General features: G+C 33.0%; 1 protein-coding gene across 3 annotated transcripts in view; it reads right to left on the bottom strand.

Annotated features, from left to right (window-relative positions):
- SNX13 (sorting nexin 13) overlaps positions 1-14,520 on the bottom strand; it is a 146,849-nt gene that overhangs the window by 48,976 nt on the left and 83,353 nt on the right. For all 3 annotated transcript variants that reach the window (XM_081283845.1, XM_081283846.1, XM_081283847.1), the window contains exons 9-11: positions 12,449-12,532; positions 3,370-3,508; positions 2,903-2,991 (exon numbers count right to left, since the gene is read on the bottom strand). In XM_081283845.1, coding sequence (XP_081139971.1) covers positions 2,903-2,991; positions 3,370-3,508; positions 12,449-12,532 — 312 coding nt within the window. The remainder of the gene's footprint in view (positions 1-2,902; positions 2,992-3,369; positions 3,509-12,448; positions 12,533-14,520) is intronic.

Genomic DNA, 14,520 nt, shown 5'->3' with positions numbered 1-14,520 from the left:
TTTTTTTCATTGCAGATATCATCATGATGTTATATATCCATTTGCTTATTTCATTTTCTGACTATGCAATGAAAAGGTAGCTCCACAAAAAGCTACCTTTATTTGGTTCACCTAAAATAGTGCTTGATTCACAAAATTCATTAAATGCTGAATTTTGAATAAATAAGTAAATAAAAAATCAAGGAATAAAATAATAACTTTTAATCCTTTGCATGTTTCAAGCTATGTTTTTTTAAATTTAAATTTGTTTGGTCAACAAGTTTATTGTCATTACCCAAAGAATCTTCACAGAAAACCGTTGTTTTATTTAGCTCTCAGCAGCCTGTTCCTAAGCTCTGAGAATCAACCTTCTTTTAACCTACCCAATCTTTCTTCTGGGCAAGGGATTTTGGGGGATGGTTTCACCTCTTTTTAACTTTTCTCTTGTACTTCTTCTAAAAGACTGGTTTCTCTCATAAGCAGCCATGAGCTTTCTTATCCATCTTCCATAATGTCTTGAATCACACTGTTCTTTATTGTACTGAGAGAACTGTTCCTTGTAAGCATCTTCATTTTCTTCCACTTGGTAAGATACATATTCTGTCCTGATCCATGATATGCTTCCCAAGGTACTTCTGCATTAAACTCCTTGCTTTCAAGATTTTAACCAGGGAATCATTTGAGATTGTAAGAAATAGAAAAACCTCCATCCACAGCTTTCTTTAGAGAGCTTTACTGCCAGTAGCGGTTCTGGCAACAAGTAGCAGGTGATGGCATAAGCTGACCATCAGTATTTTCCACACTGTAATCTTGAATCTCCTGTACACAATGCTTTCCACATTCAATTAATCTCCAGTTATTTCCACTTGGCCTCCATATGTCTTGCCCATGGCAACCTACTGAGAAGTCTATGGGCCAGCTGTACGTCAGTATAATACTCTACAGCATAATTGGTTAGGCCTACTTTCACACCATATTTTTCTTTTTTTTTTAAAGAGAGAGAGAGAGAGAGACAGAGAGAGAGACAGAGAGAGAGAGAGAGAGAGAGACAGAGACAGAGAGAGAGAGAGAGAGAGAGAGAATTTTTTTTTTTTTTTTGTAGATGGACACAACACAATGCCTTTATTTTTATGTGAATCGAACCCGGGTCCCGTGCACGCGCTAGGGGAGCACTCTACCGCTGAGCTACAATCCCAGCCCCTCACACCATATTTTGATAGTTCAAATATATATGCTGCACAGACTATCGTATCCCCTTCCATACTGACATAAGGAATCTGGCAAATGATAACTATCATCCTATATTTGAGCATATACTTCTCCTGGATCACCGATCGTTACTGCGCTTGAGTAATCAAGTTTTACCCTCTCTTCTTCTAAATTTCACTTGCCATGTCTTAACTTTAAAGCTTATTCTTGACAGCTGTAGCAAAACCTACGCTGTGGAACCAAGATTGGTGTCCATAGCTTAACAGAGCTATGGAGGCCCAGCAGCAGTATGGGGGAGAAAGTTCAAGTGGTATTTTAACTAATCTCTTTGATTTGCTTTAATAAATACTTATCATATTATAGTATGCAAGAGAAAACTGTTGTGAAATCCCTGCTGTAGAATGTTGCATTGGTTAATATCTGACCCTTTTCACTCTCATACATTGTTGGTGGAGCTGAAAAGAGGTGCAACTACTATGGAAAACAGTATAAAGATTCCTCAGAAAACTTGGAATGGTACTACCATTTGACCCAGTTATCCCACTCCTCAATCTATACCCAAAGACCTTAAAATCAACATACAAAGTGACACAGCTATACCAATGTTTACAGCAGCTCAAGTACAATAGCCAAGCTATGGAACTTACCTAGATGCCCTTCAACAGACGAATGGATAAAGAAAATGTGATATATACACACAATAGAATATTATTCAGCCTTAAAAAGGAATAAAATTATGGCATTTGCCAATAAATGGATTGAACTGAAGAATATGCTAAATGAAATAAACCAATCCCCAAAAAACCAAAGGCTGAATATTCTCTCTTAAGAATATGCTAAATGAAAAAAAAAAAAAAAACCGAGAGAAATGAATTACTGTAGATGGGGTAGGGAGAGAAGATGGAAAGGGAGGGGATGGGAGGGCAGGAGAGGGAAGGGGAGGGGGGGTAGTAGAGGTTAGGAAAGGCAGCAGAATACAACATACACTAGTATAGCAGTAGGTAAAAAAGTGGATGTGTAACCGATGTGAATCTGCATTATGTATACAGGGTAAAAATGGGAGTTCACAATTCACTTGAATCAAATGTATGAAATATGATATGTCAAGAACTTTGTAATGTTTTGAACAACTAATAAAAAAAAGAATATGCTAAATGAAATAAGCCAATCCCCCAGAAACCTAAGGCTGAGTGGTCTCTCTTAAATATGGATGCTAACCCACAACAAGGGAGGGTAGAAAGAGGAAGAAGAGAAGTCCACTGGGTTAGACAAAGGGAAAGGAGCAGAGAGGGGAATAGAAAAGACAGGAAAAATTAATTGAACATAATTTTCCTAGCCTTATATTTGAATACACAACCAGGGCAACTCTGCATCATATACTACCACAAGAATAGGATCCTAATTAGAATAAGTTATGCTCTTTGTATGTATAATTTGCCAAAATACATTCTACTGTCATGTGTAACTAAAAAAAATAAATAAAACCTGACCTTTTGTCACTTATTAGCATTTTAATCACTAGAAAACATTTATAACTAAACATTAATTCAAAAGTACTTAATAGGGCTGGGGTTGTTGCTCAGTGGCAGAGTGCTTGCCTAGCATTTGTGAGGCCCTGTGTTCAATTCTCAGCTCTATATATAAAGAAATAAAATAAAGGTTCATTGACAACTAAAAAACTATTAAAAAATATTTTAAAATACTTTATACTTACTTTGCCTGACTGTAATCGCTGTATTCTTGAGTCACATACTTTCTTTACAAATAATAAACTATTTATTTGATTTTTGATGGTATTGATATCTAAAAGGAAACAAATTTATTATGAGCTAGGCAAATGGTGTTTACAAAATATTTTAAATATGTACTAATTTAACAAGATAACCAATTAATACAACAAATTTTTATCTAGTAAAATAAACAATCTGAAATTATGTACAGTGAGATTACTTCATTAAAATTCAACCATGCCTATTATCCATACTTTAGGCATAACTGAAATAATCACAAGTCACATATTCAAACAATTATGCTTCTGCTCTAAGCAAATGTTAACATAATAAAATTTATTTAGTTAAGGTGAAAATAGCTAGTAGCATTAAGTGGCAGTTAGATAAATAAAGTTTTATTTAAAGATATAACAATACTTAAAGAAAGCATTCTTTTACTTAAATGACTTACCATCACCAGCTGTATCTAAAGATCTAAGATACTGTAATTCTTCTGCGGCCTTATCTCTAACTGCTTCCAATTCTCCAATATTGTCACTCAATTTAATAATGTTCATAAAGGCCTCATAGTTGCAATTAGAATCACGGATCTGAAAATAAAGTTTTTTTAAAAACATTTGGGTAGGGGTTTCATTTATTAAGTAATAAATTGAATTTGAGTGCCTACTATATACCAGGCACCAGATGCTATATACCCAGTGCTTATAACAAAAGGAAACAACAAACAAAAAACCTTATATTCATGGCACTTATGTTCTAATGGGTCAGACTGTAAACAAAACAGAATAAGTAAAATATACAACATGCTAGCAAGTACAAAAGAAGATTCAGAGTTTTTAATGATAGCAAAGAAGCCATGGTCACTGGAGCTAAACCAAAGAAGGGCTGAAGAGTAGAAGGGGATACAGTAGTAATGGGGGACAAATCTTGAGGTTTAATAAAGGTTTTGGCTTTTAATCTGAAGGAAATCAAATGTTACTAGAAGTTTTAAACAGAGGAGTAATATTCTATGGCATGAAATATAACAATCATTACATAAAAAATGTAGGAAGAATCAAGAACAGAAGAAAAATCAGTTAATAATACAGATAAAACATGATAATAGTGCCTAGCAAATGAGAAAAGTAAAGAAAAGTAAATTTTAAATGTTCTTTGTTACATGTTTTGTGTTGGGAAATGCTTTACTCAGACAGTATAGAAAGACTGGCTGACAAAAATATATGATTTAAGTGTGAAATAAGAGAACTAAGAATTATATCAAGATTTATGGTCTGAATAATGTTTAACAACATTAAACAAGATGAAGAAAACATAAAAAGAAAAAACGGAAGGTTTTGGAAGGAAGGCAGAATATCAGGAGCTCAGTCTTTGCCATTAAACAACAAAATGTAGATATTAAGGATGCTTTTGAACATGAAAGGTTAAGTGTTCAAGGAGAATTGGAAACATGTGTTTCTAAGTCACTGACCTATATATGATATTTAAAACCATACAACTGGACAGGAATCATCAAGAAAATACATGAGGATTGAAAAAAGAGGAGTTCCAGAACAGAAACCTACTTAGCACACTTACACAGCAAAAAAGACTGAGGAAAGCCAAAAACCAAGAATATATTTTGTCTTAACAAGCCAAGTAAAGCAGTGTTTTAGCTAGGCATAGTGGTGTACGCCTGTAGTCCTACCGAGGCAGGAGGATCACAAGTTTGAGGCCAGCCTGGGCAACTCAGTGAGAACCTATCTCAAGATAAAAAAACAAAAAGGGCTTGGTGGTGAAAGTACTCCTGGGTTCAATCCTCATTATTGTTTGGGGGTGGGAGGGAGAAATGTTCTAAACTTATTTTGTCCCATCATCCTAGATGTGAAACACCTATAAAAAACTTAAATATAGTATATAATTATGTAATAATGATATAATTATTAGTTAATATAATAAGATATATAAGCCCCCAAAATGAATTCTAGTTTATTTTAATGCACCTTTGTCGATTTTGTTGAAATAGAGTTTAAAACTAGGGATATAAGGGTATAATAAGGAAAATGAGAATGTCAAATGTCAAGAGAATAAAGTCAATAAAAGGGGGAATCTAAGAATTGACCATTAAGTTTAACAATGCATATCATCCTCCTTGACCTAGAGAACTTTATTGGCAGGGTTCAAGAAAGAAGAAGAGCAGGACACAGTGGCCCATGTTGTAATCCCAGCAACTCAGGGGGCTGAGGCAGGAGGACCAGGAGCTCAAAGCCAGACCTTAAGCAACTTAGGGAAACCCTGTTCCGAAATAAAACATAAAAAGGACTGGGGATGTTGCTCAGTGTTTAAGTGTCCCTGAGCTTAGTCCTCAATACCGTGGGGGGAAAAAAAGAGAAAAGAAGAAAGAGAGAGAGAAAAGAAAATGTGGACAGCCAACAGAGTGTGAAAATTTGATGAAGCAGAAGAGTGGGAAATTGACAAAGCAATAAAATTGGAACTATCCAGAAGATGACAGGTATAGTGCACAAGAATGGAGATGCCAGACACAGTGGCACATGCCTGTAATCCCAGTGACTCCAGAGGCTGAGACAGGAGTATTACAAGTTCAAGGCAAGCTTCAGCAACTCAGCAAGACCCTAAGCAACTTAAGGAGACCCTGTCTCAAAATAAAACATTAAAAAGGGATGGGGATGTAGCTCAGTGGTAAAACACCTATGGTGGTGAAAGTACTCCCCAGTACCAAAAACAAAGAGAGTTGTCTTATCTAGGATGCTTGGATATATCACCAACAACCATAGGACAAAATGAAGAGTACATGTACACAGAAGTAAGGAATGAGCACTTTGGAGAATAGGACATTATGAAAGTTCTCTTTTGATTACTTCCATTTTTCCATTAAGTAATAATAGCATGAGTGAAAGAGTGAGGATGTGAAAGGTGGGTACATGAAAGTGGAGGATGTACAAAGAGCTATTCAGGAGAGTGAGAGAAAACAGTTAGGAAATTATGATTGCAAGGCAAGAATAAGGGAACAATTCATATTAGTGCTAATGAATTTAAAATGAGGTCAGTGTAGATCTCCCCACCCACAACCACATGTTAAATTTAACCAGGGCTGTAACATCACCTAATAACAAATCACTGTAAGTGTAGATAAAATTTAAACTAAGCAAAACAGGGAAAGTGGGAAAAGACAGCACACTTAGGATACTGACTATTCTAAAAAAAAGAAGAAATGGAGACTAAAATTACAGAACTATGAAAAAATATACATTACATACAGGGATCAATGATACAGAAGTTAACTTCTCATTAGAAACGATGGATACAAGATGATAATTACAAAGTTTTTTTCCAATTAAACATTTATACAAGTACTAAAATGAAACTGTTGACGAAAGGACCCCATTTTTCCCAGCACCATTTTTTGAAGAGATTATTCTTTCCCACTGGGTAGTCTTTAACACCACATGGAAGATTACTTTATCATATACGTGAGAGTTTATTTCTGGGTTCTGCATCCTGTTCCAATGGGACTACGTGTCTGTTTTTATGCCAATAACACACTATTTAATTACTGTAGCATAAGTTTTGAAATAAAGAAGGATGAGGTTTCCTGAAATTCTGTCCTCATGATTGTTTTGGCTATTCAGGTTCCTCTGAGATACCATATAGACTTTAGGATTGTTTTCCTTATTTCAGCCAAAAATATTGGAATTTTGATAGAAATTACTCAGAATCTATAGATTGCTTTGGGTAGTATTGACATATTCACAATATTATATCTTCCAAAACATGAACAAGGGATGAGTTTTCATTTATTTGTGTCATCTTTGATTTCTTTCAACACTGTTTGTGGTTTGCAGTGTACAAGTCTTCCCTCATTTTGGTACTTCTTTTGCAGAATCTCATAAGTTTTGTAAACTCTGATATTGTGAAATATGTATTTGGTCTTTATTCCAGTTTCCTGACATGCAACTAATATTCCTTGGAATCTCAGGAGTGATAATAGTGTCTTGTCTCCTATACAGCCTCGGGATGAACGCTCAGTCTCACTAGTTTTCCTCTAGTTCTAGGGAGGAAAAAGGGTCTAAAGACCGAGCTGATAAATTAATGGTTAATAATTTAACCAAACATGTTTCAGAAAAACCCAAAAGGACTGAACTCCAAATACCTGAATATGTATAGGTTCCTGGAGGGTGGCATGCCCAGATAAAGCATGGAAGCTCTGCATCTTTTCTCCCAAACTTTACTCTATGTATCTCTTCCATCTAAATTTTCATGTTATCATTGTAATATCCTTTATAATAAGTGGGTGAAAACAAGTATTTCCCTGAATTGTACAAGTTTCTCTAGCAAACTAACTGACCACAGAAACCCAATTTATACCAGTTAGCCAGAAGTTCCAAAACCCAGACTTGACACTGGTATTTCAAGGAGGATAGGGTGTTGTTTTATTGAGCCCTCAACCTGTGGGATCTGATGCTATTTCCAGGCAGATAGTGTCAGAATTTAAATGAATTAGTGCATACCCAGCTGGTGATCTCTGAAGAAATGACTGCTTGGTTCATTACCATTCTGTGTTATAAAAGTATAGGAGGAAAAACTGAACTTGTTTTTCCTGTATCTTAATAAAAAGTTATATTTAAATTCTCTGTTGTATCAAATTATTTATCTCTGTTCTGCTTTTTGACCCATTGCTTTTTTAACAGTGTGCAGTCTTATTTCCACATATTTGTGAATTTTTCAGTTTTCCACTTCCTGGTGGCTTCCTAGTTGCAATATCTTATAATTTTAACAATCTATTCTAAATTGATAACAATTTCAATAATATACAAAACTTTCACTAACTTTACATGTCTATTCATTGATCTCACAAATTAGATCTTTTCAGATTTTATATCTATTGATATACTTTGAGAGTTGTATTTGTATGTTATGCTTTTATTTTTTAATTCTGTAACTGTATTAAAGCAATGTAGGCACACTATCATTACAATATAACAGAATAATGCATTTCTATATACTTGATTTACAAAAGAGCTTTATATTTTTGTATGCTTTCTTTCTGTTCTCTAGCATTCTTTCATTTCAATCTGATGGACTCCTTTCAGTAATTCTTATAAGGAAAGTCTAGTAGTGATGAACTCCCTCAGCTTTTGTTTACCTGTCCTTCAAAAATGAAGGAGAACTATAGTATTTAGCTACAGGGCTGGAAAAAAAAATGCTGATAATCTTATGAGTGCTTTCTGATATGCTAGTCCCTTTGTCTTGCTACTTTAAAGATTCTGTCTTTGACCTTCTGACAATTCAATTTTATTTAATTCTTCTCTGTGTGGGTGACTCTCTGTAGGTTCAACCTAAATTTGAATTTGAAAGTCTATTTCCTTACTCAAATTTGGGATGTTTTTGCCAATTCTTTCTTCAAATAATCTCTGTTCATTCTCCTCTAACTTATTCTGAAAATCCCAACATACATAATTGATTTACTTTACAGTGCCTGTAAGTCCCTTAAGCTTTGCATTTTTTTCTTCATTCTTTTCCATTTTTGTTTTTTGCTGATTCAATAATTTCACATAATGTGTCTTCAAGTTCATGGATTCATTCTACTTAATCAAGTTTGTTGTTGACCTCTCCTAGTGAATTTTTTCATTTAATCATTGTATTTTTTCAGCTCTACTATTTTTGTCATTTATTGTTTATATTTCTTTGTTGATAGTCTCATTTTTATTTATTCATCACTTTTCAATTTGTTATTGCATATCTATGCTGTATTATAGCACAACCAGTTTCTTTAAGATGATATTTCTAATCTTTGTTAGGTGATGCATAGATCTCTTGTTTCTTTGGGGTTCAAGTCCTGGATATTTATTTGGCTATTTTATTTTATCCGTGTTTCCCTGTTTCTTTATGTGTTCCTTACTTTTTGTTTTGATTTTTACATTTAAAAAAACAGATACCTCCATCTGGATTTTACAGACTGTCTTCACCCAGAGGAAGAACTTCATTAATCAGCCCAGCTAAGATTCTGGGAACCTCTCAAACTTCTGGGCTTCTATGTGTAATTTCCCACTTAATTTCTCAGTTTCTTTTCCAGGAGTTTATAATCTTTGCTCCTTCTAGTGTCTTGTTTACTTCAGTAAAAATTCTCTCATGCTGCAACAACCTGATAAGCCTTCCTGTGTTCTTGGCAGCCCCCAGGCATCCAAGATATGCTAGTTTCAACACTGCTCCAATTAAAATGAGAAAGATATCAGCACCTCAGGAATTACCCTGAAAATCCAGAGTACTGAGACACATGTTGTAGTCTTTTCTTTCCTTCTCACAGAAGTCTCAGGAGCCTGGCACTTAATAATTACATGAGTTCTGTCACTGTCTGCTATACTGCAAGTCCTCTGGCCCTATCACAAGTTATTAAACTATCTTCTGTTCTCTATGACCATAGGCATCAAAATATACTAGCTCCCCAACAGCACTCCAAGTCAGGAGAGAAAGAAACACATTCTTTGAAAAGCCCCTGAAAGGCCAGAATATTGGTCATATGTTCCATTCTTTCCTTTCCCTCCCAGTGGAAAAGCTGCAAGTTGGGTTTCTCTTTCTGATCCCTAACTATGCCATGCTTGGGGATGAGCTGACACAGCTGAAATGAAATAGCTTTACTTACTTGTTTCAGTGCAACTACTCTTAGCTTCAAGCTCACCTGGGGTATTTAGACTTCTTAATTGGTTTCTGTAGTTCTCAGAAAGGTTGTATGGACCCTTTTATTTTGTTAAGTGGTACTTTTGTGGAGAAATAAGATCTGGGGTTTCCTATTCTATCATCCTGCTGATATCAATCCCATTGGCAATTTCTTATAAAGTTAAACATAATCCCTATGTTCCCGTAACTCCACTCCTAATGATTTACTCAAAAGGAAATTTATAGTACATTCATAAAATGGAATACTCTTGAGCACTTAAAAAAAATGAATGCAAGGAAATTTTCAAAATAATAGTGTGTTAAGCATAAGAAGCCAGATACGAAGGAGTAGAGACTGCATGATTCCATTTATATAAACTTCACGAACAGGCATAACTAATTAATGGTGATGGAGAATGGAGGGGTTATGTCTGGGGGAAAGAGGGGATGGACTTGCTAGAAGTCAGAAAAAAAGAACTTTTGGGGATTATGGAAAATTTGTTTTATGATTTATGATACCTACATGATTGTATATATTTATCAAAATTCATTAATATGTAGATTAAGATCCAAACATTTAACTTTATACAACTTTTACTTCATTGATAAAAGAAAAGGGATATTTGAAGAATAAAATAAAAGAACATTAAACTTGAATACATTTAAAATACAAGTGTCTTTCATTTTTCTTGTCTAGTTACAGTTAAGTTTGATCACTTCCAGACAGAGATAAGACCTAACTTTTTTGTCTTTATAAAATATACATATATTAAGATAAAAATAATGCAAATCTGGCCATATTGTTTTTAAAAATTACTTTAAAATCATTCCCAACCATTTTCTCTGACTCTAGTACTTTACATACATAAGATAATGTTAATATAGTTCTAAGATGTTACTTTCAAATAAGAATGAACTATTCAATTAGATCACACTAACATCAAAATGCAGTTGAATAAATAAGAGCTCAGTTAACATTTATATTTATAATACCTATGCCTAAAAAGCTTTTCACATAAATGTCAAGAGTATAAAAAAGACAAGAAAGGAGGCTAAAGATCCCTTCTTGATAAATTCTTCTCTTTTAAATATATTTTCTGATAATCTACTGAAAAGTACAACAGTGACTGTGTTCCCTTGTCTATTAAATCACACAAAACCCAAAGTATCATACAACAGTACATATCATACATAGGCCAATCATAGGAGAACAAGTAAAAATGTAGTAATTTGAAATATTTTTGGAGTATGTGCTAAAACCTTCACAGAATGTTTTTGCCATATAATGAACTACAGAGTTAATACATGCTCAGCAAAAGAGATCATCTTCAGTTAACTGTCTCACATAAAAGATATCATTAGTATTTTTCATGTTCATAAAGACCGAATTCTATCATTTTAATGGCTGCACAATACTTGATTATAATGATATGAAATAATTTATTAATTTAATCCCTTGTTTGGGATATTTAAGTTGCTTTCAAATTTTTATGACTATATACAACACTGCTATGAATGGCTTTGAATATAGATTCCTGCAGACTTAACTTTCACTTTGGAATAAGCTCTTAGGTAGAATACCAAAGGAAATACATCTTTAAAAATTTTAACTATATAGAAATGCACATATTTAAAGCTTCTGGTAGAACCTAATAATAAATAGTTGACAACTAAAAAGAAAATCAACTTTTATCACTTCCAGAAAAAAAAAAATGCTAGGAATACAAAATAAAATTTTTCTTTTCTTTGCAGGTAACCCATAGTCTGGTGAGAGAGACAAATGTGGTAGCAACAACAATAATAAAGCAATGGCTGGCAAGTTTGACAATGTCAAAGGAAATCAAAGAATAATCAGTGATTCTTTCCTAAGAATAGTAGATGGGGTTAAAAGGAGATGAATGTAGAGAAGAAATCCTGGGTTCAAGTAATGAATCAAAGATCTAAAAGTATATACCAAAGGAATTCCCAGCAGGTAGCCCATTTACAACTCTTCCTTGCTATGACGTTACTGAGAAACAGAAAATACAATCAGAAAAGAAAAAAAATCGAACTCATAAACAGAATAATTCCTATTTGGTATGCTTGAAAGAGCAGAAAAATCTTGAGTTATCCACTTACAAGCTCATGAAGCAACTTAGGAAAACAGACCTAAAATACAAATATTCTGATTCTCATTCTAGTGTTCTATCATTCCATTATATGGTATAATTTTTCATTATATGGTATAAAATGTGAAGCACACACTATTTAAGTAGTTCAGACATTGAGTTGTATTTAAAACCAAATATACGTTTAGTATCCCTAATCCAAAAATTCAAAATCCAAAACATTTTGAGTACTGACATTATGCCACAAGTAGAAAATTTCACATCTAACTTCATGTGACAGTTCACAGTCACAACACAGGCATGCTAAGAATATTGCATAAAATGACCTTCAAACTACGTATAACATGTTCGTGAAACAAATGAATTTCATGTTTAGACTTGGGTCCTATTCCCAAGATATTTTATTATAAATACTAAAATATTCTAAACTCTGAAGCATTTTCAGTCCCAAGCATTTTAGACAAGGGATGCTCCACCTGAAATAGCTGTTAAAAATACTCATTATTTGTATACACAGGCAGTTTAAAAGATTCCATTTTAAAATAAGCAGTAGCAACACCATAGTATCAAGCAAAATAATCAATAAGCTTCTTAAAAAGAAAATGACCAACACATTTAACAAAAAATATAAAATAACAAATACAGAAATTACTTTAGAAACATTTTTAATTCCTTCAATAAATTATTTCTTAATCACCCTCATCTCCAAATAGTATTTTACATTTAAAAAATTGTTTCCAAAACAGAGCAGCAATTTTAAAAGGTACTTACCATCCATATGACATACTGATTAATATAATCAGGATCACTGAGTTGATTTATTAATGGAAGAAGAATTCCTCGTGCAAGGATTTCCTAAAAAAAAAAAAAAAAAAAATGAAAACAAATTTAATGTATATTTCTCAAAGGCATAATGTAAATTTCCTGACACAGTGCTGTTACATAAACTAGGTATGATACACTTGATACACATACACATGTGAAAACATAATAATGAAATGTTATAAAATGGTGATATCCCACAACCTCATTAAAATAAATAAGACAAAGCTACCTATCAAGTTCACATCTCCACAATGACACTAATGGTGAATTAAGAAAAACAAAAAGATACATCTGGTACATTAGTATTTATGTCAATTTTTAAAAGACAAAACATGAGGAAAAAAGTTTTTGTGGATTCATACATCTATATTAAAAGTATAAAACAGAATGAAAAGATGTACACTAATTTTAGAATCAAGGTTTTTACTTCAAGGGAGAAAAACCAAGCAACTGCAATAATTATGTTCTAACCTATTTAAATTCTGCCTTTCCTTTAAAACCTTACTGAACAATCAATTATACTGTAAAATAAACCCTAACCATTTCAGCTGAACACTTTTTTACATACTTAAAACACACAGCCACCCAGTATTTGTAGGATGTATCACTTTATATTTTCTGTTTTTGAGTACCTTACATTTCTCTAATAAATTACCACTATATAGGAATCCTCTGTATGTGAGTAGAATTGGTTAAACTACTGACTTATCTATCTTTGAAAATATTTACCATCTCTCCAGTCTTTTTAAGGTCATTGCAGGCATTTGATAAATGAGTAGAAGAAATAAAAACCTAAGAAACTAAGAATTTAGAACTGATTCCATTTTCACCTAGTAGTAACCTTCATCCATTAATGCCTATGACATCTAAATTTATAAAAATCATTTCTTGAGAATATTGGAGGGGGCTAAATAACAACAAATTTAAGAAGATATTTAACTTTTCAAAGTAAAAGAGTAATTTCTTTCTTTTTACTGGATTGCTAATATATCTGGGCCATTTTTTAGCATATGTTCACAGAAGGTGGTCTTTATTTTTCCTTAAAGAAATATTTTATGTGAATCTACTTTTGTAAATTGTGTAGGTCTCTGATAACTATTACCCTGTGATGAATTAATATCTCATAGGCACTAATATATGTTCCAATTATTTTTAGAAATGTCTCAAGATACTTTACGGTGCCAAATTTCAAGGAATTGCTCCTTTCAAGATTAGCTTTAGCCCCTAACTTCTTAAAAATTATACTTGTTTATTTAATTTCTTCCATCTAATTATATCTCTGGCTAAAAATGTTCAAATTTAAAAATTTACTTTGTAAGAAGAAAATTTACACACACACACACAAATGTTTTTCCAAAGTTTCTTTTTAAAATAAGGAAAAACACATTGGAAAGAATTTTGAGTAAGTTTTGTATTTACTAGATAAAGCAATTAGTTAATCTTAGAAAACTACTTTGGTATCTGAATTTGCATCATAAAATGGTCTGGCTATTCAGGGGCTAATTATATGACCCACCAATTCCTCTACAGGTCCTTGTGAGAGCTCTAAATATTTCAAAGTAAATAGCCATTTCCACATACTTCTTATTTTAAGACCCACAAATTCTAGAAGATAGTATCAGCTGTCACTTATGGAGGCCTGAAAGATACAAAATCACTGAAACCATGAATCTTTAAATGAAGAAAAGGCAGTAATAGAAAGAATGTAGAAGCAATTAAAAAGCAATTACTTCAGTCAAATACTGTGTTGTACAATCTATGCAAAAGACCCATTTAAAGGAAAGAACTTTCATCTAAACAAAAATGTCTTTTCGGAAAACTCAAATTTGGGAAAACTTGGAGTATAGTGACCATTGACAAAATTACTGACAAAAGAAAACTGATAAGGACTATCATGAGAAAAGAAAAAGTGAATTGCTGAATGCAGGGCCTTATAATTATCCTTAATCAAATTCAAGCACAAAGAAATGAAGTATTGACTAAAAGAGGAATCCTTAGTGAAACACATTTGCTCATTA

This window comes from Spermophilus citellus (genome assembly GCF_964194105.1).
Source record: "Spermophilus citellus genome assembly, chromosome: 3".
NCBI lineage: Eukaryota > Metazoa > Chordata > Mammalia > Rodentia > Sciuridae > Spermophilus > Spermophilus citellus.
The sequence above is the reverse complement of the archived record's forward strand: the minus strand, read 5'-3'. Positions and strand labels throughout refer to the sequence as shown.